The sequence below is a fragment of the Pelophylax lessonae genome (assembly GCF_965119305.1).
Source record: "Pelophylax lessonae genome assembly, chromosome: 11".
NCBI classification, from domain to species: Eukaryota; Metazoa; Chordata; class Amphibia; order Anura; family Ranidae; genus Pelophylax; species Pelophylax lessonae.
The window spans coordinates 69,932,111-69,958,629 of NC_138778.1; the positions used below are offsets into that span (position 1 = coordinate 69,932,111).

The 26,519-nt window shown below is 43.2% G+C and overlaps 1 protein-coding gene across 1 annotated transcript in view; it reads right to left on the minus strand.

Moving 5' to 3' along the window:
• Window positions 1-775: 775 nt before the first annotated feature.
• LOC309567570 (C-C chemokine receptor type 10-like) overlaps window positions 776-26,519 on the minus strand; it is an 89,258-nt gene continuing 63,514 nt past the window's right edge. Inside the window, exon 2 of the mRNA XM_082272964.1 lies at window positions 776-1,864. Coding sequence (XP_082129090.1) covers window positions 809-1,864 — 1,056 coding nt within the window. The 3' untranslated portion in view covers window positions 776-808. The remainder of the gene's footprint in view (window positions 1,865-26,519) is intronic.

The following is a 26,519-nucleotide window of genomic DNA, read 5'->3' on the forward strand; positions in this document are numbered from 1 at the left end:
TGCACCACGACTTCGGAGCGACTTGCATGGACTTCACATAATGGAAATCTACGCAAGTCGCTCCGAGGTCGCCCCAAAGTAGTACAGGACCCTTTTTCTAAGTCGGAGCGACTTGTGTCGCTCCTATTAGAACGGGTCCTGTAGCAGTTAATGGACTGCGAGGGACTGAGACTTGTCAGGCTGACAAGTTGCCTGACAAGTCGCGCTATGTGAATTTAGTCTTTATGAATTTGTAAATATTTGAGTGTAGACAGCCTGCCCACTGTTGTACTTCGAAGTTCAACATGAATAAAAATTGATATTTCAGATTTGAGTGGTTGCTGGCAAGCTGAGTTTTATGTTGGCTTCTTACATTCCCCAGGGGGATACAAGGAGAGAGACATTTCCCTTCTGATCTGATAGATTCTCCAGATGTTGAATATGTAAATAGCTGGGAAGCATGACACCTTTGTCCTGCCACTGTGGGAGAAAGCATACATCCAAGGCATTCTCTGGAGAAATCTCATTACTGGTGTCCCCAGCCAATATAAGAAGCATGCAGGCACTCAACTGCCAAAATTAAAATATCACTGGATTGGTTGAATTCGGCCTATAACATAAACTGGGGCACATAAAATATGGCTGTAAATAGTAACCTATCAACTTTTAGGTTGTATTGTCAAAGCCTAATTTAACTGAGCTGATGTTAGAAGCTGATTGGTTGCTATGCACAGCTGCACCAGATTCTGTGTGCACTACTAGTTTTAGTAAATCCCCCCCATATGGGTCGTAATGATGACAATGCCAGTGTCCTGAAGAACCATTACATCTATAGTGTAAAGCTACTGGTTTCCAGTGCAGCAGGAGTGCTGAAACTTCTGCTTGATCCACAGTGTCTAATGTAACTTGCTCTGGAAATGCATCCCAAATTCTTCAGCATGATCAAAATGTCTTTTCTGAATTTAGTTCCCACGAATGCAAAGAGAATTGGATTCATGCAGCATCGAGTGAATGCCAAGTTGCTGGTGATGAGGATGGCAATATCTTTATGCTTTCTTACTTCACAGCTCATCTGCTTGCTTCCTATGAAGTCAGTGGTCTCCATGAAAGTGACTAATGTATAAGGGAGTTGGAAGACCCAAAAGACTAGCACAATGGAGATAATGACCTTTATGGCTTTGTGCTTCTCAAAAATTCTACAAGAAAATAGGGTCCTGATAATGGAACTGTAGCATACAATCATCACACAGAAAGGTAAAATGAAGCCAAGGACAATTTGAAAAAAGTTACTCGTATTCTTCACTGTACTGGTGACCTTTTCTGGGAAGATCATTTTACAGATTTCATAACCATCCAGATTTTTTGACTTACTGTAGATGAATTCTGGAAGACTAAGGCAAATGGATACTATCCAGACAAATACAGAGGCGACTTTGCTGTAAAAAAAGGATTTTCGGCGCTTTGCGCGATCCTCAACAGCTCGGACAATTTCAAAATAACGGTCCAGACTGATGCAAGTTAGGAACAGGCTTCCACTAAAGAAGTTCATGGCAAACACACCTTGTACAACCCTACACATCTTATCACCAAACCACCAGCCTATAATAGTGCTGGTAGTCCAAAATGGAAGTGTCATCAGCTGAAGGAGGTCAGCCATCGCCAGGTTTATAAGATAGATGTCAGTCTTAGATTTAATCTTACGGGAGAATCCATATGTAAGGAGGACCAAGGTATTGCCAGATAGGCCAATCAAAAATACAAGCATCTGAATAAATGGTTGAAAGATTCTGCCAAATTCCATAATGCCACTGACTTCACAGATCTCCGGAATTTCATAGTCGGATGAAACATAATAATCTGTTGTAAACCGGGGGCTGTCAGAAAACTGTAAGAGAAAAAAGAAATTATACTTTATTTCAATCATATCCTGTTTTTCTATTATTGAGATTTTAATCACTCCAACCAATGTAACCCAGTTATACCTATCTTTGTCTTAGATTAATTTAAAGCAGACCCAAACCTTTAGGAGCACTTTTAATTAAAGAGGAAGTATGGACTTGCAAAAACCCCACACAGTAAGTCTGATGCTGCATCTGTACCCAGCCAGCTCTAAGCACAGGTTCGCACTGATGTGATTTCTAACACAAGTTGGAAGGCTTTGAATCACATCACAAGGGAGATAACATCAGTTTCTATAGAGCCCATTCACATACATGCAGTGCAAGTGTGGTGCAACGCAGTGCGATTTTGTGGTCCATAGACTTCAATGGATTTGAATCAAAATTGCATCTGCATTCCTTTTTGATCCATTTTACACTGCGATTTGTGATAGTTGTTAGGCGTTGGCACCTCTGACCGCAAAATGTAAAAAAAAGAGCCGGCATAAAGAAAAAACATATGGGGTCCCCCGTCAATCTAAACTAGGTCCTTCAGGTCTGGGATGGATTTTAAGGGGGACTCCACATGGTGTACCCCCAAAAATCCATACCACCCTCAACATGGGGGGTCGGCACGTTGCTAGGGGGGAAACCTCCCTTGGCAAAGCACCTTGTCCTCCTGGCCCAGTGGTTGTGGGGGTGCGGGGGTAGCTTATAAATATCTGGAAGCCCCTATGTGAATAAGTTTGGGGAACTCCTACTAATTTTCCAAAAGTAAATAAAAACAAAAACACACAAATATTAAAAACACAAACACAGCTTTTGTCTTCTATTAAAAAAAAAAAATTAAAACGTCAAATTTAAGATGAACGCCAGCCGCCGACCTGCCCAAAAAAAAAAAAGTTGCTTGCCGAATACGACTGCTATCCTATTTTATTAGGTAACTTTTTGGGGACCTTGCAACACTTTTATTGTTCACTGGCTATTATTTTTCTTTTTTTCGATATATCACTGCCTTTTTCTATTTTCACCACACTTACTACATTGATTCTAATTGTGGTTTTGGGTTCACAGGTGCATTTCCACACACACTCTTAACACTTTTTTCGTTTTCACCATCTCCACGGACTTTGGTTTTCATACTATCATTAATACTTGGGGAACTTTAATCCTACAATATGTAGGTGTTTCTACAGCAATATTCTTGACACCTGGCGGTGTTGTTTTTATTTATTTATCCAGTTCCCCATGGAGATTGCACCTCTATTTATTTCGGTAGGCGCTGGGGTTTGTGCGGATCCTTCCACCACAGTTCCCGGTACAGACTATACCATTGGCCCTGGTTTGGCATGATCGCATGATATGGCAAATTTGTGTAAGTAGATAGAATGGATCATTATTGTCCTTTCTATTTTAGTTTAATCCTCTTTTGATGCAGTAATGACTGTTTACACTGGTACCTCCATCTATTTTTAGATACAACGCTGCCTCTGCTCCTGAGGAAGTGGTCTTGGACCATGAAACGCGTAGAGATTTTTTGGACGCATCTGTTTCTTATCTTACAATGTTTTATAATTTCTGTCATCATCAATTACTACATTATATGTATCATGATTATGTATGGTTATTGTTAATAATTTTTTTGTACATACGTGAAATATCCTTATCCATGCACATATATGAATTATTATATTTATGCAGGTGTATGTAATTGCTACCATTTATGTTAATATTTAACAAATATTTCATAATAAAAATAAAAATGTATTATCTTAATTTTTATCTTTTCTATTATCGATCGCCTCATATAAAGTACCAACATCCTGCTTTACAGGAATTTAAATATTTTTATATGCATGTATTTTACTGCTGCCATTACCATGGCAATTATGTAATTAATTACCCCCTTTTTTACTTATTTATTTAGTTGCTATTACCATGGCAACTTTATATATTTAGTTGCTATTACCATGGCAACTTTGCATGAATATGTTATTTTTCCTTTTTATTATTTCCATAACCATTTTATCCCCCCCTTATATTTCATTTCACTCATTATATTTTTCCCCTTCCCCCTCCCCCATTTTTCTTGGACCTCAATAGGGATGGAGGTGTCCTTTTTATAAGCACCTCATTTAAAGTCCCAATATTTTTCTTTTTTTCTTCTATATATGAATAGGGATTGAGGCGGTTGATTTGTTCATGGCATGGTTATTGGTCATTCATGTGCTGTGTGTTTGCCAGACAGGTTTGATGGACCATTTCCCTTCCTTCCTTCCCCCCCCTGTGGTTTCCCCCCCACCTTCCCCTTCCTTTCCCCATCCTTTACCCATCCCTGTCCCCTCCCCCCCCTTTTTCTCCCCTTTTTTTCCCCCTACCCTGTTCTGTACTTGCAGGACATTCATCACAATATTTTTTCATTGGAATCTTTATCCGGGAGCTGCGAATCATTCTGGGCCCCCTCCCCCTTCCCTATATGCCAAGCGGGTAGGTTGGGTGGGCAAATCCCACGATGCATCGATGCCACGCTCGGCGTCACACACGTGGCGTCCAATGACGCCAAGACCCGTGCATGCCTATATCAACTCGACTGTTGTGAGGGTTCCTGACGCCATCGTGGGAGACGGCTACCTCCTTGACGGATGGGTCCCCCTTGTTACACCAGACCAGCGTGACATTGGAGGGGGGTGATCATGCACAGACTTGGTTGCCTTTACACATACCACCTTGGGCTAATTCTCTGGAATATATCTTGAATACCTTGCACTTCATATCACCTTGACTTATCCTATTTTATTAGGTAACTTTTTGGGCACCTTGCAACACCTTTATTGTTCACTGGCTATTATTTTTCTTTTTTCGATATATCACTGCCTTTTTCTATTTTCACCACACTTACTAATTGATTCTAATTGTGGTTTTGGGTTCACAGGTGCATTTCCTTGCACACACTCTTAACACTTTTTTCGTTTTCACCATCTCTGTCATGCCTTCAGCTTGGAAGTAATTAATTCCATTGGAACTTGTAATACCAATCTTGTCCACAAGATGCCACTGTGACATAGACTGTTATACAGCACTTTATGGTACTTCCTGTACTCTATTGCTGGATTAGTTCAACCTTTCTCTGAGGAGAATTTCCATTCTAGATTTACCTCATAGAGACATCCAGACAGCATATGAGGTTCCTGTGGGAAGATTCCTGAACCCCCTTTGTAGCATCGCTGGTATGCTCAGAACTGTCAGTTATATACTCAATGCATATGTTTGTTAATGTTTGTATACTGACTGTATGCTTTGTTATGTTTATTTACAGTTTCACCTATTCACAATCCTATTCGCATTTCCATCTGACTTGTAACCTGTTCATGTGACTACTATTCGTTCACTGGAATAAAGATTTAAGTTACAAAAGGACTGGTTATTGCAGGATTAAGGTTTAGCTGTATGTTAAGCTGCACACGTCTGGGGCATACGTGTAGTGAGAACAGAACAATCTCCATGGACTTTGGTTTTCATACTATCATTAATACTTGGGGAACTTTAATCCTAGAATCCTGAATCCTTTCTACAGCAATATTCTTGACACCTGGCAGTGTTTTTTTTATTTATTTATCCAGTTCCCCATGGAGATTGCACCTCTATTTATTTCGGTAGGCGCTGGGGTTTGTGCAGATCCTTCCACCACAGTTCCCGGTACAGACTATACCATTGGCCCTGGTTTGGCATGATCGCATGATATGGCAATTCTGTGTAAGTAGATAGAATGGATCATTATTGTCCTTTCTATTTTAGTTTAATCCTCTTTTGATGCAGTGGTCTTGGACCATGAAACGCGTAGAGATTTTTTAGACGCATCTGTTTCTTATCTTACAATGTTTTATAATTGCTGTCATCATCAATTACTACATTATATGTATCATGATTATGTATGGTTATTGTTAATAATTTTTTTGTACATACATGAAATGTCCTTATCCATGCACATATATGAATTATTATATTTATGCAGGTGTATGTAATTGCTACCATTTATGTTAATATTTAACAAATATTTCATAATAAAAATAAAAATAAAAATGTATCTTCATTTTTATCTTTTCTATTATCGATCGCCTCATATAAAGTACCAACATTGTGCTTTACAGGAATTTAACTATTTTTATATGCATGTATTTTACTGCTGCCATTACCATGGCAATTATGTAATTAATTACCCCCTTTTTTACTTATTTATTTAGTTGCTATTACCATGGCAACTTTATATATTTAGTTACTATTACCATGGCAACTTTGCATGAATATGTTATTTTTCCTTTTTATTATTTCCATACCCATTTTATCCCCCCCTTATATTTCATTTCACACATTATATTTTTTCCCCTTCCCCCTCCCCCATTTTTCTTGCACATCACAAGTGAGATAACATCAGTTTCTACAGAGCCCATTCACATACATGCAGTGCAAGTGTGGTGCAATGCAGTGCGATTTTGTGGTCCATAGACTTCAATGGATTTGAATCAAAATTGCATCTGCATTCCTTTTTAATACATTTTACACTGCGATTTGGGATAGTTGTTAGGAGTTGGCACCTCTAACCGCAAAATGTAAAAAAAAGAGCCGGCATAAAGAGAAAACATATGGGGATCCCCCGTCAATCTAGACTAGGCCCTTCAGGTCTGGGATGGATTTTAAGGGGGACTCCACATGGTGTCCCCCCAAAAATCCATACCACCCTCAACATGGGGGGTCAGCACTTTGCTAGGGGGGAAACCTCCCTTGGCAAAGCACCTTGTCCCCCTGGCCCAGTGGTTGTGGCGGTGCGGGGGTAGCTTATAAAAATCTGGAAGCTCCCTTTAAGAAGAGCGCCCCCATGTGGATGAGTTTGGGGCACCCCTTCTCATTTTCCAAAAGTAAATAAAAACACAAATACACAAATATTAAAAACACAAAAACAGCTTTTGTCTTTTATTAAAAAAAAATATTAAAACGTCAAATTTAAGATGAACGCCAGCCGCCAACCTGCTCCAAAAAAAAAAAGTTGCCTGCCGAATACGACTGCTTCTGTTCGCCGTCATTCAACGAGTATCTAGCAACTGGAGTGGGCGTGTTCGAGGGGCAGCGGATTTTTTTTTATGCGGGTTGGTGGCCAGCGTTCATCATAATTGACAATAGATTTATATAAGGGACATGCTTATTTTTTGTAACGACTTCCTGCCTGCCAACAGGCAATCTATTTGATTGCGATCTGAGGGATTAAATTGATAGTTGTTATTTGGCTTAATAGGGGTTAACTGCACAGGCAGACAAGTATGCTGTAACTGGGAACTGCCTGTGTTTGCGGATTGGTTACCCCCTTGTGGGAAGCTATGAGTTAATGCTGAAGAGAAGGAGGGTAGATAAGATCAGTTGCTGTGCTGTGTAGCCACCCCACGATGGAATAAAGAAACACATTAGGACGTGGGTATGCGGTGACCGGTGAGTAAGAACGGGTAATCATTCAGGTGGGGGGCCCTTCTTCAAGGACGCTTCCAGGATCCGGTAAGCTATTCCCTGCGGAGTATTCTGAAGCTGGTGAGGCTGCTGAGAGATCGCTGCTTATGTTTACCTTACACCATTTTAGCATCTGGATGAACGGGATTCATATTTTATTTTATGAGTGTCTTTTTCTCTCTTTAACCACCTCAATACTGGGCACTTTCACCCCCTTCCTTCCCAGACCAATTTTCAGCTTTCAGTGCTCTCGCACTTTGAATGACAATTACTCAGTCATGCTACACTGTACCCAAACAAAATCTTTATCATTTTGTTCACACAAATAGAGCTTTCCTGATAGACTCCATGGCAGCACACGTATGGGTAGGCTCCACCTCCTCTCCTACCCTATAGGACCCCACTCCCATAAATCTTTGCTCCATACCAGGAGCCGTGTTCCTTTTTTGTCCTCCTCCTGCAAGAAGGAAGTCTTACCTTATAGGATATCTATCGGTTTCAGGCGACCTGGTGGCGTGTGGACCTTCCTGTTGTCGTATCACATTTAGTGTAAATAACAATATAACACGGCAAGTGGGGAACATAAGAACCATAAACTTCAGAAGGGCAAACTTTCCAAAATTATACTCCTTGATGGAAAGGGTAAACTGGGACCAAACCCTGGGATCCCTGACCACACAGGAAAAATGGGAATGCTTTAGGAACATATTAGGCAAATGCATCTTGCAGTGCATTCCTATGGGAAATAAATTTAGGAGAGATAAAGCCAAACCTGGCTGGCTAAACCGTAGCGTTAAAAAACTTATTAGGGGAAAAAATTGGCCTTCAGGAAATATAAATCAGAGGGCACAGTATCGGCTTTCGACCAATACAAGGAGTCAAATAAGAAATGTAAACACGAAATCAAGATGGCTAAAATAAACTTTGAAAGAAAAATAGCGGAGGATAGTAAAAAAACCCCAAAGAAATTCTTTAAATATATCAACAGCAAAAAAAGTAGGGCAGAGCATATCGCACACATAATCAATGATGATGGTTACAGAGGACACTGAAAAAGCAACCGTGCTGAATGCTTTTTTCTTGTCAGTATTTACACAGAAACGGAGGGGTACACTGACCATGACTGTATGGTTAGTAGTAATACACAGGACTTGCCACTATGGCTTACAGAGGGTGAAATCAGGGAGATAAACTTAACACAAACAAATCACCAGGCCCGGATGGGGTACATCCGAGAGTACTTAAGGAACTCAGTAAGGTTATATCTAAACCCTTGTTCCTGATCTTTGCTGACAGTATTAGGACAGGAGATGTACCAGGGGAGTGGAGGAAAGCAAACGTGATTCCGATATTCAAAAAGGGTCAGAGGCATATACCGGGAAATTATAGGCCTGTCAGTTTGACATCAATAATATGTAAACTTCTGGAGGGGATGATAAGGGACTATATCGTAGAGTTTGCTAAAGACAACAACATCATCAGCAGTAACCAGCACGGGTTTACAAATGGGCGTTCTTGTCAAACCAATCTCCTAACATTCTATGAGGAGATGAGCTGTGAGCTAGATAGGGGCAGACCAGTAGATGTGGTGTACTTAGATTTCGCTAAGGCGTTTGATACAGCTCCCCATAAGTGCTTAATTTATAAAATAAGATCTGCAGGTATCGACAGCAGGGTTTGCTCTTGGATACGGAACTGGCTAAAAGGGCGTGTCCAAAGGGTGGTAATAAACAGCGCATACTCAGACTGGTCTGAGGTGGCAAGCGGGGTGCCCCAAGGCTCAGTCCTGGGACCAACCTTGTTCAATTTATTCATAAACAGCATTGAGGACGGGATCAGTAGTTCGATATCAGTTTTTGCAGATGACACAAAATTAGGCCGGGCAATAACTGGACAGCATGAAGCAGATATCCTACAGGATGACCTGGACAAAATAACGGAATGGGCAATGACTTGGCAAATGAGGTTTAATGTGGAGAAGTGTAAGGTTTTGCACTTGGGGACTGGAAACATAAAAGCACAATACACGTTAGGAGGGGAACCCTTGGGGGAATCAAAAATGGAGAAAGATCTGGGAGTCTTGGTTGATGATAGACTAGGCAACAGCATGCAATGTCAAGCGGCAGCTGCCAAAGCCGGCAGAATATTAGCATGCATAAAGAAAGGTATGAATTCCAGAGATAAGTCTATAATCCTTCCACTTTATAAAACTCTGGTCCGACCGCATCTGGAGTATTCTGTCCAGTTCTGCCTCCTGTTTTATGTCCAGCAATCTCGATATTTATTGGGTGGACCCGGGGAATAGTGTCTTGATACTGAAGATGCCGTAAATCCTGCATGAGAGGTGGGCTGCATTGTTGGCCAATACGTCCTTGCTATTAAGCGGATAGGCCCTGTATTTCCTGTTTGTAGCAGCTGGAGCGCTCCTGCGTTCCAGATCGCCACTTAGGCTCCTCCCTCTGCTTCTTCGGACCTCCGATTGGTCGTCCAGGATGAGGCTTGGCTCTGGCTTCGTTTGCGCATGCGCTCGCACCGTTCCCGATCTCCTATGACGCTATTGCGTTGATGGGGGCGTGGCTTCGCAGCTCCCGGGAGATTTAAGCAGCTGTCAAAGCTGTGTTCAGTGGGATGTCTGCGGGCATTGCGGTGGCTTCCCCGTGCTGTCTTTCTGCTCCTCAGCGGTGAGTCATGCTTTGAACCAGTGGCTATTGGGGGTTGGGGGGGATGGTGTGGAGACGAAAGTTAGTACATGTATGCTTACTTTCTTTCTGTTGCAGGCTGTGCTTCTATCTGCAATGGATGCTTCACCACCCCCGGTGGCCAGTCCCTGCGCAACAGGTAAGCTACTTACCTTAACCCTTACCTGCTTGCGTTGGCTGGTTGTGTGTGGAGCCTAAGTGTGTTTTCCCTGTTTTTTTCCTCTATTCAGCCCTTTTAGGTCTGACCAACGTCCCATTTCTGGATCAAAGGATCGATCTCCTTCAGTCCACCGACACTCTTCATCAAAATCTGGTCATAGGTCTAGCTCCAGGTCTAAACGTCATGAAGACACTACCAGTTCAGTCGCACCGCGACAATCCCGCCATTCTGACCGCGGTTCAGGGAAGTCATGCTGGGGCTGCCGAGCCCGTGTCCCTGAGGATAGATCCTTATGTGATGCCTGTTATTCCAAAGTACTAAAGGAGAAGCAAGACACTGTACAACCAGTGGAGTCTATGGTCAGGCGGATCGTACAGGAATCCCTCAGAAACTGGGATCCTGTAGGCTGTCTGGTCACTCTTCAGAGGCTCCTGGGCCCCCTCCAAGGGATGAATTGGAGCCAGGTACTTCTCAACCGAGTCGCTTTTCAGAAGATTCTACAGACAGCGAGGATGATTTGGAAGACCAGAATGTAGGTTTTGAACTTGCTATGGTCCCACCGCTAGTTACAGCGGTTAAGGAGGCACTAAAGTGGGAAGATCCAGCAGCTAAGCAAAAGAAATATATCAAACATCTTAAGAAAGAGTGTTCCCATTTTCTGCTTCTGGGGGAATTGGGAGAAATTATTACAGATGATTGGCAGGGAGTTGAAAAAAGAAACTCTTTGTCATCCAAGATCTCCAGGATGTATCCCTTTAAGAATGATAAACTGAAACATCTAGATTCTGCTCCCACGGTGGATGCGGCCTTGATGAGGTTGGTGAAAACTCAGTTTCCTTCAAAGACGCTCTTGACAGGCGGATCGACACAGATCTTGAAAAGATTTATCTCTCCGCAGGTATGGCTTGTAAGCCGGCCCTAGCATTGGCAGCCACATCCAAGGCGATGGAAGCCTGGGTGGACAACGTGGAGGCTACACTTCAGAGTGTCTCCGAAGAGGTGGCCAGGAGCTCGGCCATTCAAGAGTTGAGGCTGGCAATGGCTTTCTTGGGGGAGGCATCCATTGATATCATCCGCGGCACGGGTCATGTTGTCCTCTGTCATGGCCAAGCACGCCTTGTGGTTGCGTCCCTGGTTGGCTGACCCTGCCTCTAAACAGGCTTGGTGTAGAATCCCCTTTGAGGGTTCTTCTCTCTTTGGTAATAAACTGGACAGTGCTATTACCCGTGCCACTGGTGGTAAATCGGGGTTCCTTCCCCAGGATCGCCGGTTGATAGACCAGAGAAGACCTCAAAACAGGCAAAAACCCCATCGTGCAAGAGAGGCTGGTTTATACAGGCCTGGCCGTGAGTTTAGGAAGAACTGGAAGCGCCCTCAGTCTACGGGGCAAAAGTTCTCCAAAGGGAAATCTTCTGGAGGCCGAGAGGCAACTAAGTCCTTTTGATATCGAGCCAGTCCAGACAGTGCGGGTAGGCGCACGCTTACTTCAATTTGCGCACGTCTGGGCAGCCTCAGTCGAAGATCAGTGGACTGTCAGAACCGTATCAAACGGGCATGTGTGGATCTTCGACAAAAGTCCTATTCTTCGTTTCATTCCTACGGCCCTATCCCGTTCAGAAGAAAAAAAGTTGACTCTTCTATCATTTGTAGAATCCCTGGTTGCCCAGGCTGCGGCAGTGCCTGTCCCAACCGAGGAAAGGTTCCAAGGCATCTACCCTCCGCTCTTCATGGTCTTGAAGAAAAACGGCTCTTGGAGGCCGGTTATAGATCTAACACACCTAAACACCTTCATCAAGAAAGAGAGGTTCAGGATGGAGACACTTCACAATTCGTCAAGTGGTGCAGCCAGAGGCTTGGATGATATCCATAGATCTGAAAGATGCTTACTTTCACATCCCATTCGCAACAGAAATGCAGAAATGTCTTCGATTCGCAGTGGGTCAGGTGCATCTTCAGTTTACCTGTCTCCCTTTTGGGCTTACCACATCACCTTGAATCTTTTCAAAGATCTTACTGGCTGTGGTAGCCCTGATCAGAGCAAAAGGGATTCGTCTTTACCATTACTTGGACGATTTGCTTCTTCTGTCAAGACACCAAGATCAAATTCTGCATCACAAGGCTCAAGTAATTTCCACCCTTCAAGAGTTGGGGTGGCTCCTGAATTTGGAAAAAAAGCCATCTGGAACCCACAAAGTCGTTGGTCTTCCTAGGGGCCCTCTTCGACACTTCCAGAGGCACTATCTCCCTTCCATTGGAGAAGATTCCGATAATTCGCAGCAGGATTCGTCCGGCATTATCAGCCTCTCATCTCCGTGCGTCCCAGTGCATGAAGATAATTGGGACCATGCTCTCCACGGCTCCCAAGGTGAAGTGGGTACAGGGGAGGATGAGGCCCTTTCAGATGGGATTCCTCCAACAGTGGAGTTTCGAGAGTCCGGAAGTCCTCATTCGGATAACAGCGTCCATGAGGGGAAGCTTAACCTGGTGGCTTCAGCGGGAAAATCTCTTAAATTGCCATTCGATCATTTCAGCATCCTGGTTGGTCGTGACTTCAGATGCCAGCAGGACGGGATGGGGAGCGCACTGCCTGTCGGAGGTGGCCCAGGGCAGTTGGGATTTCCCTGCCCGCGGGGTGGTCTTGAATGTACTGGAGCTTCGGGCAGCGTTCTGTGCTCTCCAGACCTTTCAGCATCTGGCGACCGATGCCTCGGTCCTCCTAAGACTGGACAATACGACAGCTGTCGCCTACATCAAGAGACAAGGAGGCACCCGCAGTTCTTCTCTTCTGAAAGAAGTGAAACCAATTATGGATTGGGCTCAAAGACATCTGTCCAACCTGTCGGCCGCCTACCTTCCAGGTGTCCAGAACGTCCAGGCAGACTTCCTTTCGAGGTCTGTTCTGGACAACAACGAGTGGTCTCTTCATCCAGAGACCTTCAGGTGGGTCATGTCTCTAGGATCCCGTCCGGAGGTAGATCTATTCGCATCTCCAAGCAATGCCAAACTAGAGAAATTCTATACGAGGTGGCGTTATCCCCAGTCCTACGGGGTAGATGCCCTGACGGATCATTGGAGCTTTCACAGAGCTTACGCGTTTCCCCCAGTGCCAGTCATAATTACGTTTCTTCAGAGACTCAGGACGGAGAGAGTGGAGATCGTAGCGATTCTCCCCTTCTGGCCAAAGAGACCGTGGTTCCCTCTGTTGCTCCAGCTGGAGCTGTCTGGACCCGGTACCTCTGCCAGCCAGGCCGGACCTTCTGTCCCAAGGGCCTATTCTTCATCCCTGCCCAGCACAGCTTCATCTCATGGTATGGCTTTTGAGAGGGAAAGACAGAAAGCTCTTGGTTGTCCAAACGAGGGGATCTCTACAATGATGAGTGCCAGAAGACCCAGCACCAACAAAGTTTACGAAATAATCTGCTCCAAATTTAAGGATTATGTGGATAGCAGATCTGGTTCTGTTACTGACCCAGGAATCCAGGATATTTTAGGCTTCCTCCAGTCCGGGCTGGATCTGTCATTGGCAGTAAGTTCTCTTCGAGTCCAAATTTCAGCCATTTCGGCTTTTACTGAGACTGCATGGGCGAAACACTCTCTGGTTAGCCAGTTCTTCAGAGGTGCTACCAGGCTAAGACCTCCTAGAAAACCCAGGTTTCCTAAGTGGGATCTTCCTACGGTTCTTTCCTCAGTCACCTTGAATCAGGAGGTTCCATTCTTCCTTAAAAATATCTCAATGAAGACTGCCTTTCTAGTGGCTATTACATCAGCCAAACGGGTTTCCGAACTCAGTGCCTTGGGCTACAAGGAACTATTCCTTACGTTTTTTCCTGATCGGGTAGTATTGGTTCCGATGCTTGGCTCCAATCCAAAGGTAACGTCGGTCTTCCATGTCAACCAGGAGATTGTCCTGCCTACGTTCAAATCTCAGAATGAAAATTCTTTCCATCCTTTGGATGCCGGGGAAACTCTACGGCTATATCTGGAGACCACGGCTCCTTTTCGCCAGTCAGACCATCTTTTTGTCCTCGGGAAAAACAAAGGCAAACAAGCTTCCTCAAGATCTATAGCGAGTTGGATAGTTCAGACCAACCAGTGGGCATATAGAGCCAAGGAGAATATGGTTAAAAGCCTTGTAAGATCTGAGAACGATCAGCTACAGAGGAACTTCACATCACCAAATCCTTATCTATCCAGGGATCCTCCTTGTCAAACCAATGCAAGACACCAAACTCCTCCTCCAGCCCGGTGGAATACCACCCGTGAAAAAGAGAGGATAACAGATAGTGCAGATGGTTTTGGATGATTTATTAAATAACACAAGAAAATGTACTCACATAGTAGATGATAAAAAGCGCTTGTCAATAAAAAGATATGAATACAGGAAACACCGCCGCCGCCCGACTTCCGGATGCAGGATGATGCATCATCCGGATGTGTGCTGACGTCATCATCCTGCATCCGGAAGTCGGGCGGCGGCGGTGTTTCCTGTATTCATATCTTTTTATTGACAAGCACTTTTTATCATCTACTATGTGAGTACATTTTCTTGTGTTATTTAATAAATCATCCAAAACCATCTGCACTATCTGTTATCCTCTCTTTTTCACGGGTGGTATTCCACCGGGCTGGAGGAGGAGTTTGGTGTCTTGCATTGGTTTTACGAGGAGGATCCCTGGATAGATAAGGATTTGGTGATGTGAAGTTCCTCTGTAGCTGATCGTTCTCAGATCTTACAAGGCTTTTAACCATATTCTTTCTGGTAAGCTTACACCTAGCTTGCTTCACCGTGGTTTGTTTGGAGTGACCTATTGGTGGTGGATTCATCATCCCTATACCTGCACCTTGGAATCCTCTTTCTGTGGACTGTTCTAATACCATCATACATAATTTGTGTTGTTTTTGGACTGCAGTCTATGTTTTTTCTGTGTTATTGCCAAATCCACAGTGTATCATTTGTTTAGCGCAGCTTTCCCAATTTATTTTACATCTATAGTGATTCCCACTACAGCTGCTGCTTTTTTGTTTATTTAGCTTAGCGCAGTTATTTACATTTAATATAGAGCCAAGGGACTGGCTCCTCCAGAGGTGGTGACGGCTCATTCCACTAGAGGGATCTCTACGTCGTGGACAGCTTCTCTTCATGTAGCTCCTGAAGTGATTTGCAGAGCGGCTTCTTGGTCATCAATCAATACCTTCATGTCGCATTACTGTGTTGAACCGGCTTCTTTGTCTTCGGTTAATTTTGGTTTAAAAGTTTTGTCTGCTGACGGTGCAAATTAAACCTATTTTCTGTTAAGCCAGCAGTTACTCGCCCGGTGTGTATGGCTAGTTATTTCCCATACGTGTGCTGCCATGGAGTCTGTCAGGAAAACGGAAAATTTATATCAATACTTACCGTAGTTTTCCTTTCCTGATGGACTCCATGGCAGCAGGAGTCCCCTCCCATCTGCTGGAGTAGTCTATTTATGGAACACGGCTCCTGGTATGGAGCAAAGATTTATGGGAGTGGGGTCCTATAGGGTAGGAGAGGAGGCGGAGCCTACCCATACGTGTGCTGCCATGGAGTCCATCAGGAAAGGAACATTACTGTAAGTATTGATATAAATTTTCCGTTTTCTTTTGGTGGTATTTATTCACCAGTTGGTTTTTAATTTTTTTTGCGATATAAGCGAAAAAAAGAGCGAAAATTTTGAAAAAAAAACAACAATATTTTTTACTCGGTTTTATAAGAAATCCAATGAAATCAAATTTCGTCATAAATTTAGGCCAGAATGTATTCTGCTACATGTCTTTGGTAAAAAAAATCCTGATAAGTGTATGATAATAGGTTTGTGTGAAAGTCCAAGGTATTTAGTAAGAGGCATAGTGAGTTTTTTGAAGTTGCAATTTTGTGCCCTCAATAGTTTGGGTAATGAAGATTTTTGAAAAATTTTATTTTTATTGATACATGTCCCCCCCGGGGAGTACCCGGACCTCCATAACCATTGTATGCCCAATGACTTGCCTTGAAAATGGTCACTATAGAATGGGTTTAATTATTCAGTTCCGAATGTTTGTGGTGTTCGAAAGTTCTCACCCAAACCGAACAGGGGGTCGTTCAGCCAATCTCATAATCTAAAAGTCAGAAGTATATACCGCAGCGCTCACAGGTCAGGAGTCCATAGTGCAGCATTCACAGGTCAGGAGTATAGAGCGCAGTGTTCACAGGTCAGGAGTATACAGCTCAGTGTTCACAGGTCAGAAGTATATAGTTCAACACCCCACCAGGGCCTATATCTCTTTAAAATGAATGGTCCACAATCGCACCCTATTGGTCTTCCCGCAACCAGGGTACATATATATATATATAAGGAACACAACCAGCGTGCATTCCAAAAGAGCCGAATGTGACGTCGGCGGATGTGCCGTCGCCGGATAAACCAGAAAATGTCAGAAAGCATACAGACCACAATGCATTTCACAGATTTGCGTCTTCAGGAGGTCTCAGAATGCCACAGCAACGTTCACTGCAGGGTGACGAGTCAAGTGAGAAACAAAAAGGGAGACGGTTTATCTTTGTGACGGTTCTTACCAGTGCCGTGACTGGCACTTATTATTGTAAGCTGAACTATTTATTATCTTATGGGAAAATAGAAAAACTGAGTTAAACTATTATCCATTTCTGTGTTCCTCATATATATGTACCCTGGTTGCGGGAAGACAAATAGTGCGATTGTGGATGGAGCATCCATTCATATTTAAAGCGATATAGGTCCTGATGGCCTGAATCCTTTTGGTGAGAATTAATTGTTATCCATCTACCCACAGGGTGAATAAGGTTTCCATTTCTTTCCACGTGGTGTAGGTGCTTTGGCAGTCACTTATCTTCATCATACCATTGGATTTTAGACACTTTATTTGCTATGTTTTCTGAATTGGACTGATCCTCTATGCACATAGCACTTTCTTGTATTTATTTGGTAGCTATTTTTATCATGCACATGAATTGTGTTTATTGTATTTGTAATATATTTGCTACACGTATTTATTTATAATCAATTTGTTGGATGTATTTATAGATTGTTAGTGATGCTCAACACATATAGAGTTTACAGCATCTATCACGCATATGTAAATGTAGGTTATTCATTGATAAGATTTATTTTGATTATATTATTTACACTCATTTATTATTTACTTATTTGAGAACAATTGATAGAGATTGCCGGCACATATAAAGTTTCATACACAGCTCCACCTTTCACTATTCAGTTTTTCATTTCTGCATGTGTTCACTCACATTTAAAGGGGCAGCAGTTTATTTTGGGGATTTAGAATCTTTGGGGCTTGGCGCCCTCACAACATTTTGTAGTTTTACGTTTAATTTATTGAATAAAAACATGGTAAGTAGTATACAGTACTCACAAAGTTGCAGTTGATAAAAGCGTATCACAGATCTCAGCAATATCCATCCAATTGTATCAAGATATACAACAGAAACTAAAGACCCCATGGGCTGACATGTTTTAAGGGATTTCTCTTCTTCAGAGTGGCTGAGATCTGTGATACGCTTTTATCAACTGCAACTTTGTGAGTATAATACTTACCATGTTTTTATTCAATAAATTAATTGTCTCAGGATAATGAACTAGGTCAGTGCGCCCTCTGTGTGTTTTTATGGTTGCAGTGGTGTCGACTTCCCCAAGTCTTTGAGAGGGCAGCAAGACTGTGGTTATCCACTTCGAGGAATAATGGAGATCTAACTTCTTCCATCTGGAGGGGCCATTTTCCAAGCGCAGGAGACATTGTGTTTGTGACTGTAAATAGCGCAGTGTTCACAGGTCAGGAATGTGCAGCACAGTGTTCACAATAGACATGTGCAGAACAGAACAATTTGTTTTGTTTCGTTTCGGATTGAACAGAACAATTTGTTTTGTTTCGTTTTGGATTGATTCGTTATGTAACTAATTTAGTTTCATTTCATAATTCCTTTAGTTTGGTTTTGGAATTTGTTTAGTTTGGTTTTCATAAAATTTAGTTTTGTTTATTAATTTTCAACAACATTTTCGGAACAATTTCGAATTCGGATCAGTCGAAAAATGATTGACAACTTCAAAATCTGTATGAAGAATAGCTGATTGTTTTTTGATTATAAACTTTTATTGAAAAATATATTCAAGTACAAATAGAATAGTAAATGTAAAATTTACATAAAGGTGTTTCATCAATAAAGCATTTCAAGTAATAAGTATGTGAAAAAGCATACAAGCGATAAAAAAAAACAAAAATTAAACAAAATAGAGGATGTATATCCGTCCTTGATAGAAATATAACATTGTATGAATAATGAAATATCTAAGAGTTTGAGTGAGCAAGTTAACAGAATACGTGAGATATAATCAATAAGAAGGTTACCTCTTTCGCCTCAGTAAGAGGCGCCCAACTAGCTTAAAACCATGAATATGGTGTGATGGAAAACCGAGATATTATGTAATTGTAGAGACAACATACGTTGGTTGGTTAAGTTAATGCAATATTCATGAAGTTAAGGAACATTTGTATGTGTACCAAGGAGTCCATTTTTGGTCAAATTTGGTCTTAGTGTCTGTGATGGTATGATGGTATTGTTCCATTAGTCTTATATCTTCTATTCTACTGATGATCTGATCAAAGGGTATAAAAGCTTCTTTCCAGTGTTTGGAGATAACCCATAACATAGCAATGCAGATGGTGTGTGTTAGGCGTGTGAGATCTGTGGTGATTTCTGGAATATTTTTGAAAAGTAGACATTGCAGGTGCAAGAGTGGGAATTTACATCTTGTAACTCTCTCTATTAGATTGAATACTTCCTGCCAGACATCTTTAACTTTGGGGCATTCCCAGAAAATATGCAATATAGAGCCCACTTCATCACACCCTCTGAAACAATTTGGGGAGATCTCAGGGTAGAATTTATTCAATTTTTTGGGGGTATAATACCATCTTGTGAATATTTTAATAGCCGTTTCCCTCACACCTAGGGATTTGGTTGACTTACACATATTTATCCACATGTCTCGCCAGTCTGCTATCGATATAGCAGTTTGTAGTTCTGACTCCCATTTAACCATGTAACTAAGTTTTGTATCCGGATCCCAGTTGTTAAGTAAGGAATATATTGTAGATATATGTCCCGTACTTGAGAGATCTTTAAAACAAATACGTTCATATGTGCTGAGAGGAGATCCTGAAGGCTCAGGGTAGTGTGATTTAAAGAAGTTTTTAATAAGGTCATAGTTGGGCTTTTCTGATTGTGGGATCTTTTTGGTGTGTAGTAATACTTCAAAAGAGAGGAAAGTCCCACCATCATATAGGTCTAGTAATGAAGTCAAATTATTTTCGGACCACCACGCGAATCTCTCGGGGGTAATAAATGCTTCAGGAAATCTGGGGTCTCCTAAGAAGGAGGCACCGAGAGGGGGAAGAGATGCGAAGGGCCATTATTTGGTGACAAGTCTCCACATCCTGAGAGCATCAGAAATTATTTTATTACGGGAGGAAATTTTGCGTATAGGGACTGTGTGGTCCCATAGTAGCCCTGCTAAGTGATATGGGGCAATCGAGTTTTTCTCGAAGGTGATCCAAGGCAGATCTGAGGAACGATCATGCCAACGAGCTAATTGGGCCAGTCTACTGCTGATATAGTAAAACCATATATTAGGAAGGCCCAGACCTCCAGTATGTTGGTGATGATATAGTATGCTTGCTGCATATCTGGGTTTTTTGTTGCCCCAAACGAATTTATTGATTATAGATTGTAATTTGGTGATGTATGCTTTTGTAAGGTAAATGGGAAGCGCACGGAACAGGTATATAAATTTCGGAAGAATGGTCATTTTGATCGCTGTGATCTTACCTAAAAAAGATAGTTGATAAGAGGACCACATTTGGAGCATTCCTCGTATCTTGTCAAGCAACGGGGGATAGTTCGATTTAAAAATAGAGTTGTAGTTTTTATTAAGTTGAATTCCAAGATATGAAATCTTCTCAGAGGCCCAGACAAAGGGGAAAAGGGTCTTCAGATGTAGGGTGTCAGACTCTGAGAAGTTAATTGGTAAGGCTACCGATTTAGATAAATTAATAAGAATAGCTGATTGTTAAACAGCAGGACGGGAAGCTGGCCACTGCATCCTTAACATCCGCAGGCTCATCAGCTGTCAGCGGGCTTCTCCACTGACAGCTGAAATGTAAACAAAACAATTCCGGCAATAGGAAATTCCGTAAAAAAACTGTGTGGCCCCCTCCCCCCAAAATCCATACAAGACCCTTAGCCAGGAAAGAGGGGAGATGATTAAGAGCCCCCCCCCCCCCCCATGAACCATACCAGGCTAAATTTGTATTTGGACCAAAAAATATTGCATATTTATGTAGCACCCTCTAAGGTTCTAGAGAGAAAGTATAGTTTTGGTTCCTGTCTGCTTGCCAGAAACACTGTAGGTAAATCTATATTGTTCTCTGCTTAACAGAGAGCAGGATCTGATAGTGAGGTCTGCTGATTGTGCTCAGGTGCAACTGGGAGAGGAGACAGGCAGAAACTTCCCAGGTTCTCCCACTTTCAGTGCCTGGTACAGAAGAAGGTAACCCTGGAATATGGATATGACTATCCATACGCTCCTTGGGAGATAATGGAGGAGATCGAGAAAAAGAGAGGGGCTTGGTGTGATGAAGCTGTTTGGGACTTTCTTTATGTCCCTAAACCATACAGAAACCAGTCCAAGCCTCAACTATGGGAAACCTTCAAATCTGTTAAGGCAGGGAGGGCGTGGCGACCGCGACCGAGGATGGCCACACGTTAGAGGGCTCCGCCAGGCCCGAGCAAATCCACAGCCATCCGACCCGACGGACACTCCATCCACCCCACAAAACTCACCATCCACCACGGGAATGTCCGGGAAATGCCAAAATCCAAATTGGGGCAGCCAGCACCAGGAAACCTCAAGGATTTCTTCAGACAAGTAGGCCGCGATTCTGTCCAAAATGGTGGTGGCAGGGAGCCGCGGCCTATAAGCCCAGCACTGCATCTCTGGGCCTCTCACCCCTCCCTCTGCCCTCCCTCAACACCCCGGATCCCGCCAGAGCAGCAAAGAGTCCTCGGGCTCTCTCTCCTTTCTCCAGGAGCCCCGCCAAGTCCAAGCAGTGCATTACATCCCCAGAAAGGTCAACTGCCATTATTGAGGTGAGTGCTGTGGGGGGCATTTATTCATCTATCCCACCGCCCCAGCAGGACCCGTTCCTTTCATTCCCCACACAGGGACAGCCGGTGTCAGACACCACATTAAAGGAGATGCTGCTCTCCCTTAAGACCTCCCTGCAGCATGATATCCTTGCATGTGTGAATCAATGTAAAGCTGATATCCAGCAAGTAGGAGACAGGGTGGATAACATGGAAGATCTATTAGATAAACAAGCCTCCTCCATTAATGCTTTAGCTGGCACACAAACGTCTCAAGCTGAGGAGATAACCTGGCTGCAGGATAAAGTGGCGGATTTGGAGGACAGGTCAAGAAGAAACAACATTAAGATCAGAGGGATACCTGAATCTGTTGCACCTCTCAACTCCTACACTATGCTCAGGAACTGTTCTCTTCTATACTTCCTGACCTGTCTCCCCTGGATTTGTCCATCGACAGAATACACAGACTCCCAAAACCAGCATTTATTGCCCCCAGAGATGTTTTGCTAAGAATGCATTTTTATCAAGCCAAAGACAGGCTCATGATTGCTTTCTGCCAAGCCGCCAATATTCCTGAACGCTATGCTGCCCTCCAACTGCTGCCTGACCTATCTCGTCCTACCCTTCAGAGACGCAGAAATCTGGCAACCATCACCAAAGCCTTACGTAACCATAATGTACCCCATAAATGGAGGCACCCTGCGACTCTGCTTATAACACATAATGGCATGTCAAACTCTATCACCAAGCTGGAAGAAGGACTGCCGCTACTGCATCAGTGGGGTATTATCCCCGAATCTACACCACCACCCTCATCTGGCCACCCACCTGGCCCCTTGACCCAGGAGTGCCACCTTGTGTCTCGCAAGCGATTCCTCTAAAAAATCCTCTCATCCGCTGTCTGAAACCCATATCACAGCATTAAGCTCGGGGCCAGGGCAAGACCTTTACCCTGTGGTCCCCCCCAGAGAATGTCATCACAGCGCAGCTGTGGTCGTCTGGGTCACGTCTGGGTCTTTTTACTCTCTGTTTTTGTTTTTCTGATTTTGTTGGTTGTTTCATTTCTGAATTTTCCAAACTTTCAGTGCAGAAGCAAAGGGAACTTGAACTCTATTTCTGGCAGTCAAACACTAACCAGACCTCCATGTCCACATCACATGCCTTCTGGAGGGCACTTATAACCACCGCCCGCCACCTGGTGTGCGGGAAACTGTTACTTCATTCTCCCACATTCAGACTAGTTCACCATAACCGCAATGCCGATGAAGTGCATATCCCTTAATGTAAAGGGTCTCGACCATCCGGCAAAACGCTTCTCTCTCTGGAGGGAGGTGCAAACCACGAAGGCTGATATTGTCTGTGCCCAAGAGACACGCTTTCAGAGATCCGCTACCCCGCTGTGCAAAGACTTTCCTCATATATTTCTGGCTAGCGCCAACGTAAAGAAGATGGGAGTTCTGCTGGCCATCAGGAACTCCGTCAACTTTGTACTTAAGGAATCCCACTTGGACGAAGATGGCCGCTACGCCATTGTGACTGGAGACCTAAATGACCCCCCATACACTCTAGTCACGTTGTATGCTCCAAATTCTCATCAGATCCGGTTCCTGAAAAAACTTCTCAAAACTGTTCAACAGGTCAAGTATAGGCAAGTATTAATGTGTGGGGACTTTAATTTGACCGTAGATCCTACCATGGACATAAAATCTACGACTCGCAGACACCACCAGTTGCTGCAGGCCTTACTGCATGCGGATTACCTGTATGATGTCTGGAGGTGTCACCACGCCATGGAGAGAGACTATACTTTTTTCTCCCCTAGACATCGTACATATTCCCGAATCGATCTGTTCCTGGTGGACAAGTGGTTACCGCAGCGAACCTCCTCCTCCTCTATCAAGGATATTACGTGGCATGACCACACACCCATATCAGTGACAATAGAGGAGAAGGACAACACTACTAAATCCAGAATTTGGAGATGTAATGTCAGTATGTTACAGGAGCAGGGCTCTTTAGAGGTTATCCACCGCCACCTGACTGAATTCTTTACCATCAACCAGGGCACTGTGAGAGATGCCTCTATGCTCTGGAATGCCCATAAGGCATTCATACGGGGTATATGCATTCAGCAGATGGCCAGACTCAACAAAAGCTATCACTCCAAACTTGACTCCCTACTGTCCGAAATCCATACCTTGGAAACCCGAAACAAAACTGACCCTTCCCCCTCGTGCTGAGAACCCTTTTAATTGACAAATACGACCGACATGTAAGAAGGCTTAAAGTCACCCACTACTCAGGAGCCAACAGAACGGGAAAATATCTAGCATCTAAACCGAAAACATTCCAAGCAAATCTGTTAAGGCAAATTGGAATCTGGAGTGGTCCCTCTACATTGACCAAGTAGAAGTCAACCGCCCAGATGGAAAAGGAAAAGTCTGGGCTATCAGCATCCAAAATCCGGAGGGAAAGATCATCAGCATACCACATCCTGATCATTACTACTGAGGTGTGCAGAGTTCTTGTCCCTGTCAGGAAAATTAACTTACTAAAGGGGCTACCTAGCCCGAAGAGTGTAAAATGTTGATTGGCGAGAGAGAGTTACAAAGGGGCCAGTGTGCCAGAAGAGTTCTGTTGACATCAAAGTTGCTGTTAGGGTGGAGGCCCTGTTCCCGAATCCCATTCTCTTCTATCCTTGCAAAAGAAGATGGGATTCAGCAAAACTGCTAGTTTCTCCACCTGGAAGAAGGACTTCTGCCACAAAGAACTTCTGTTAAAGCCAGGGGCTGATACCTGGAGGGGGCAAACCCCCTACTTCACAGAGACTTCCTGTTTAAAGGACTTTGTGAAGATCTTCTTGGTCTTTGGACCAATGTTGTCGCAAGAAGAACTGTTGAAAGCGGACACTTTGCGAAGATCTTTTGGGCCAATGGGCCAGGATAACTAAGTGTTGAGAAAGGACACTTTGCGAAGATGCTTTGTTTAAAGCACACTTTGCGAAGATTCCTTGGGCCAGTGGGCCGGAGAAATGCTGAAGGAAACTTTGTGCGAGTTGCCAACTTGTGAGAAAAGGGTGGCGGCTCATTGCCTCTTCAGAGAAGGGGATGCCAGAGTGAAGGATCCCTTGAAGAGTTCTTTTAGGGACTCAAAAGTAAGGCAAGCTTTGCTCAGGCTCCAGCAAGAATAGCTTGCTGCCAGAAGACGTGTTGCCTCGGTATTACAAAAGGAAAGGACATTGTGAACAACAGTCGGGGGGGTTCTGCATTTCTTCATCCTAACTTGTGGGCCTGGGGTCTGACTAGAATACAAAAGAGTCAGTGCCTTGGTGTCTGAGAGAGACTGTACCTATTACTAGAAGCAATAATAAAAGTATACTGCACTGGACTTGGAATAATTAAATATAGGATGCAGCTGACACAAAATATTTGAATGTATACAAAGGATAAAAAGCAAATAAATAAAAAGTGCAGCGCTAAGTAGTCTCTCCAAACTCCTCATCAAAGGAAGGGAAAGCTCCTTGGGTCATGTGTAGAGGAAACCACCACCAACACCCGACTTTACAGCCTCTTACCAAATAGCATTGACCCCCATTACAAAGGTCAATGTAGAACGATCAACAGATGATTTATTCAATGTCAGCAGTGTCAGATCCCAACAGCCTCCAGTAAGAGTCTTTCCTCAATAACTCAGGCAGGTACCATCATGTGGGAATAAATCGGAGATTCCTCATAGTGGATACCATCAAAATCAACTTCAAAACACATAAGCATTTACAAGCAAGTAAAGAATGGACTGCGTCCTATTCTCAGCGTGGTGTAATGTTGTCAAACCATCAAGATGGCCACAGTTTCCTGGACTGCAAAGGCGCTGTGCGTCATTAGCTCCTCCCTACGCGTATCATCATTAGTTGCCGTAGTCAGGGGGCGTGGCCAAGGACGCTAATCGGAGAACTTATATACTGGCAGTCATTACGGACAGGCGGATTTTCCCGGTTGCGTTCCAGCAACTGGAAGGGGACGACATCTAAATGTAAGATCTAAATAGATCAATACACTTCCTATAAGAAATATTAATTTACCTAAAAAGGTTACACACATAAAAAATGTGTTAATTAACCATCTATCAACAATATTGGACTTAATCCTATTCAAAGGGGTATTAAAATATAAAAGTCCATTAAAATAACGTAGACCGAGAAACGGTGCCATCTTGTGGTCAGAGTTTAAAATGACATCCTATTAAAACACATATCAAAACATCACACCCACTTATGAAAAATAAATTAACAAACTAATAAATTAATAAGAGACAACAAGGAATATATTTAGTCACAAGGAAAATATTGTCATATACATAGTTAAACATCTCAAGCATTATTAATGAGCTTTTATCCTTCCTCTTCCCTCTCCCCCTCCTGTTATTGTTTTTCCCTATTTCCTTTCCTCATTTGAACCCCCCTTATACGTCAACTCTGGTCTAGGTCTCGCAGTGACGACATCCTCTTCCCATTTGGCCATAAAAAGATTGGCCATACTGGGCGAATTTCGCGCAGTATGGCCAATCTTTGATACTGTGGAGGAGGTACATCGACGACATCCTCCTCCTGTGGGATGGCCAAAAAGATTAGAATTGTGTCGATGCCCCAATATTTATGGACCTGACTGTATATTTTATGTTTGTAACCTTTTTAGGTAAATTCATTTTTCTATTAGTATTAATGAATCCATTCCTGTCAGTCTCTTTAAAGTGAGTGGTGGTGATTGTATCACCCTCACTCACCCTAATGTTCAAATCCAAAAAATGTAACTCTGTATTACTAAATACATACTGTATTGGATGCCTCTATTGTTCCTAGTTAGAGTAGCCATAAATTCTGCTAGGGAATCAGAGTCCCCATCCCACAGGAGAAGGATGTCGTCGATGTACCTCCTCCACAGTATCAACTCTGGTCTAGGTCTCGCAGCAACGACATTCTCCTCCCATTTGGCCATAAAAATATTGGCCATACTGGGCGCAAATTTCGCACAGTATGGCCAATCTTTGATACTGTGGAGGAGGTACATCGATGACATCCTCCTCCTGTGGGATGGGGACTCTGATTCCCTCGCAGAATTTAT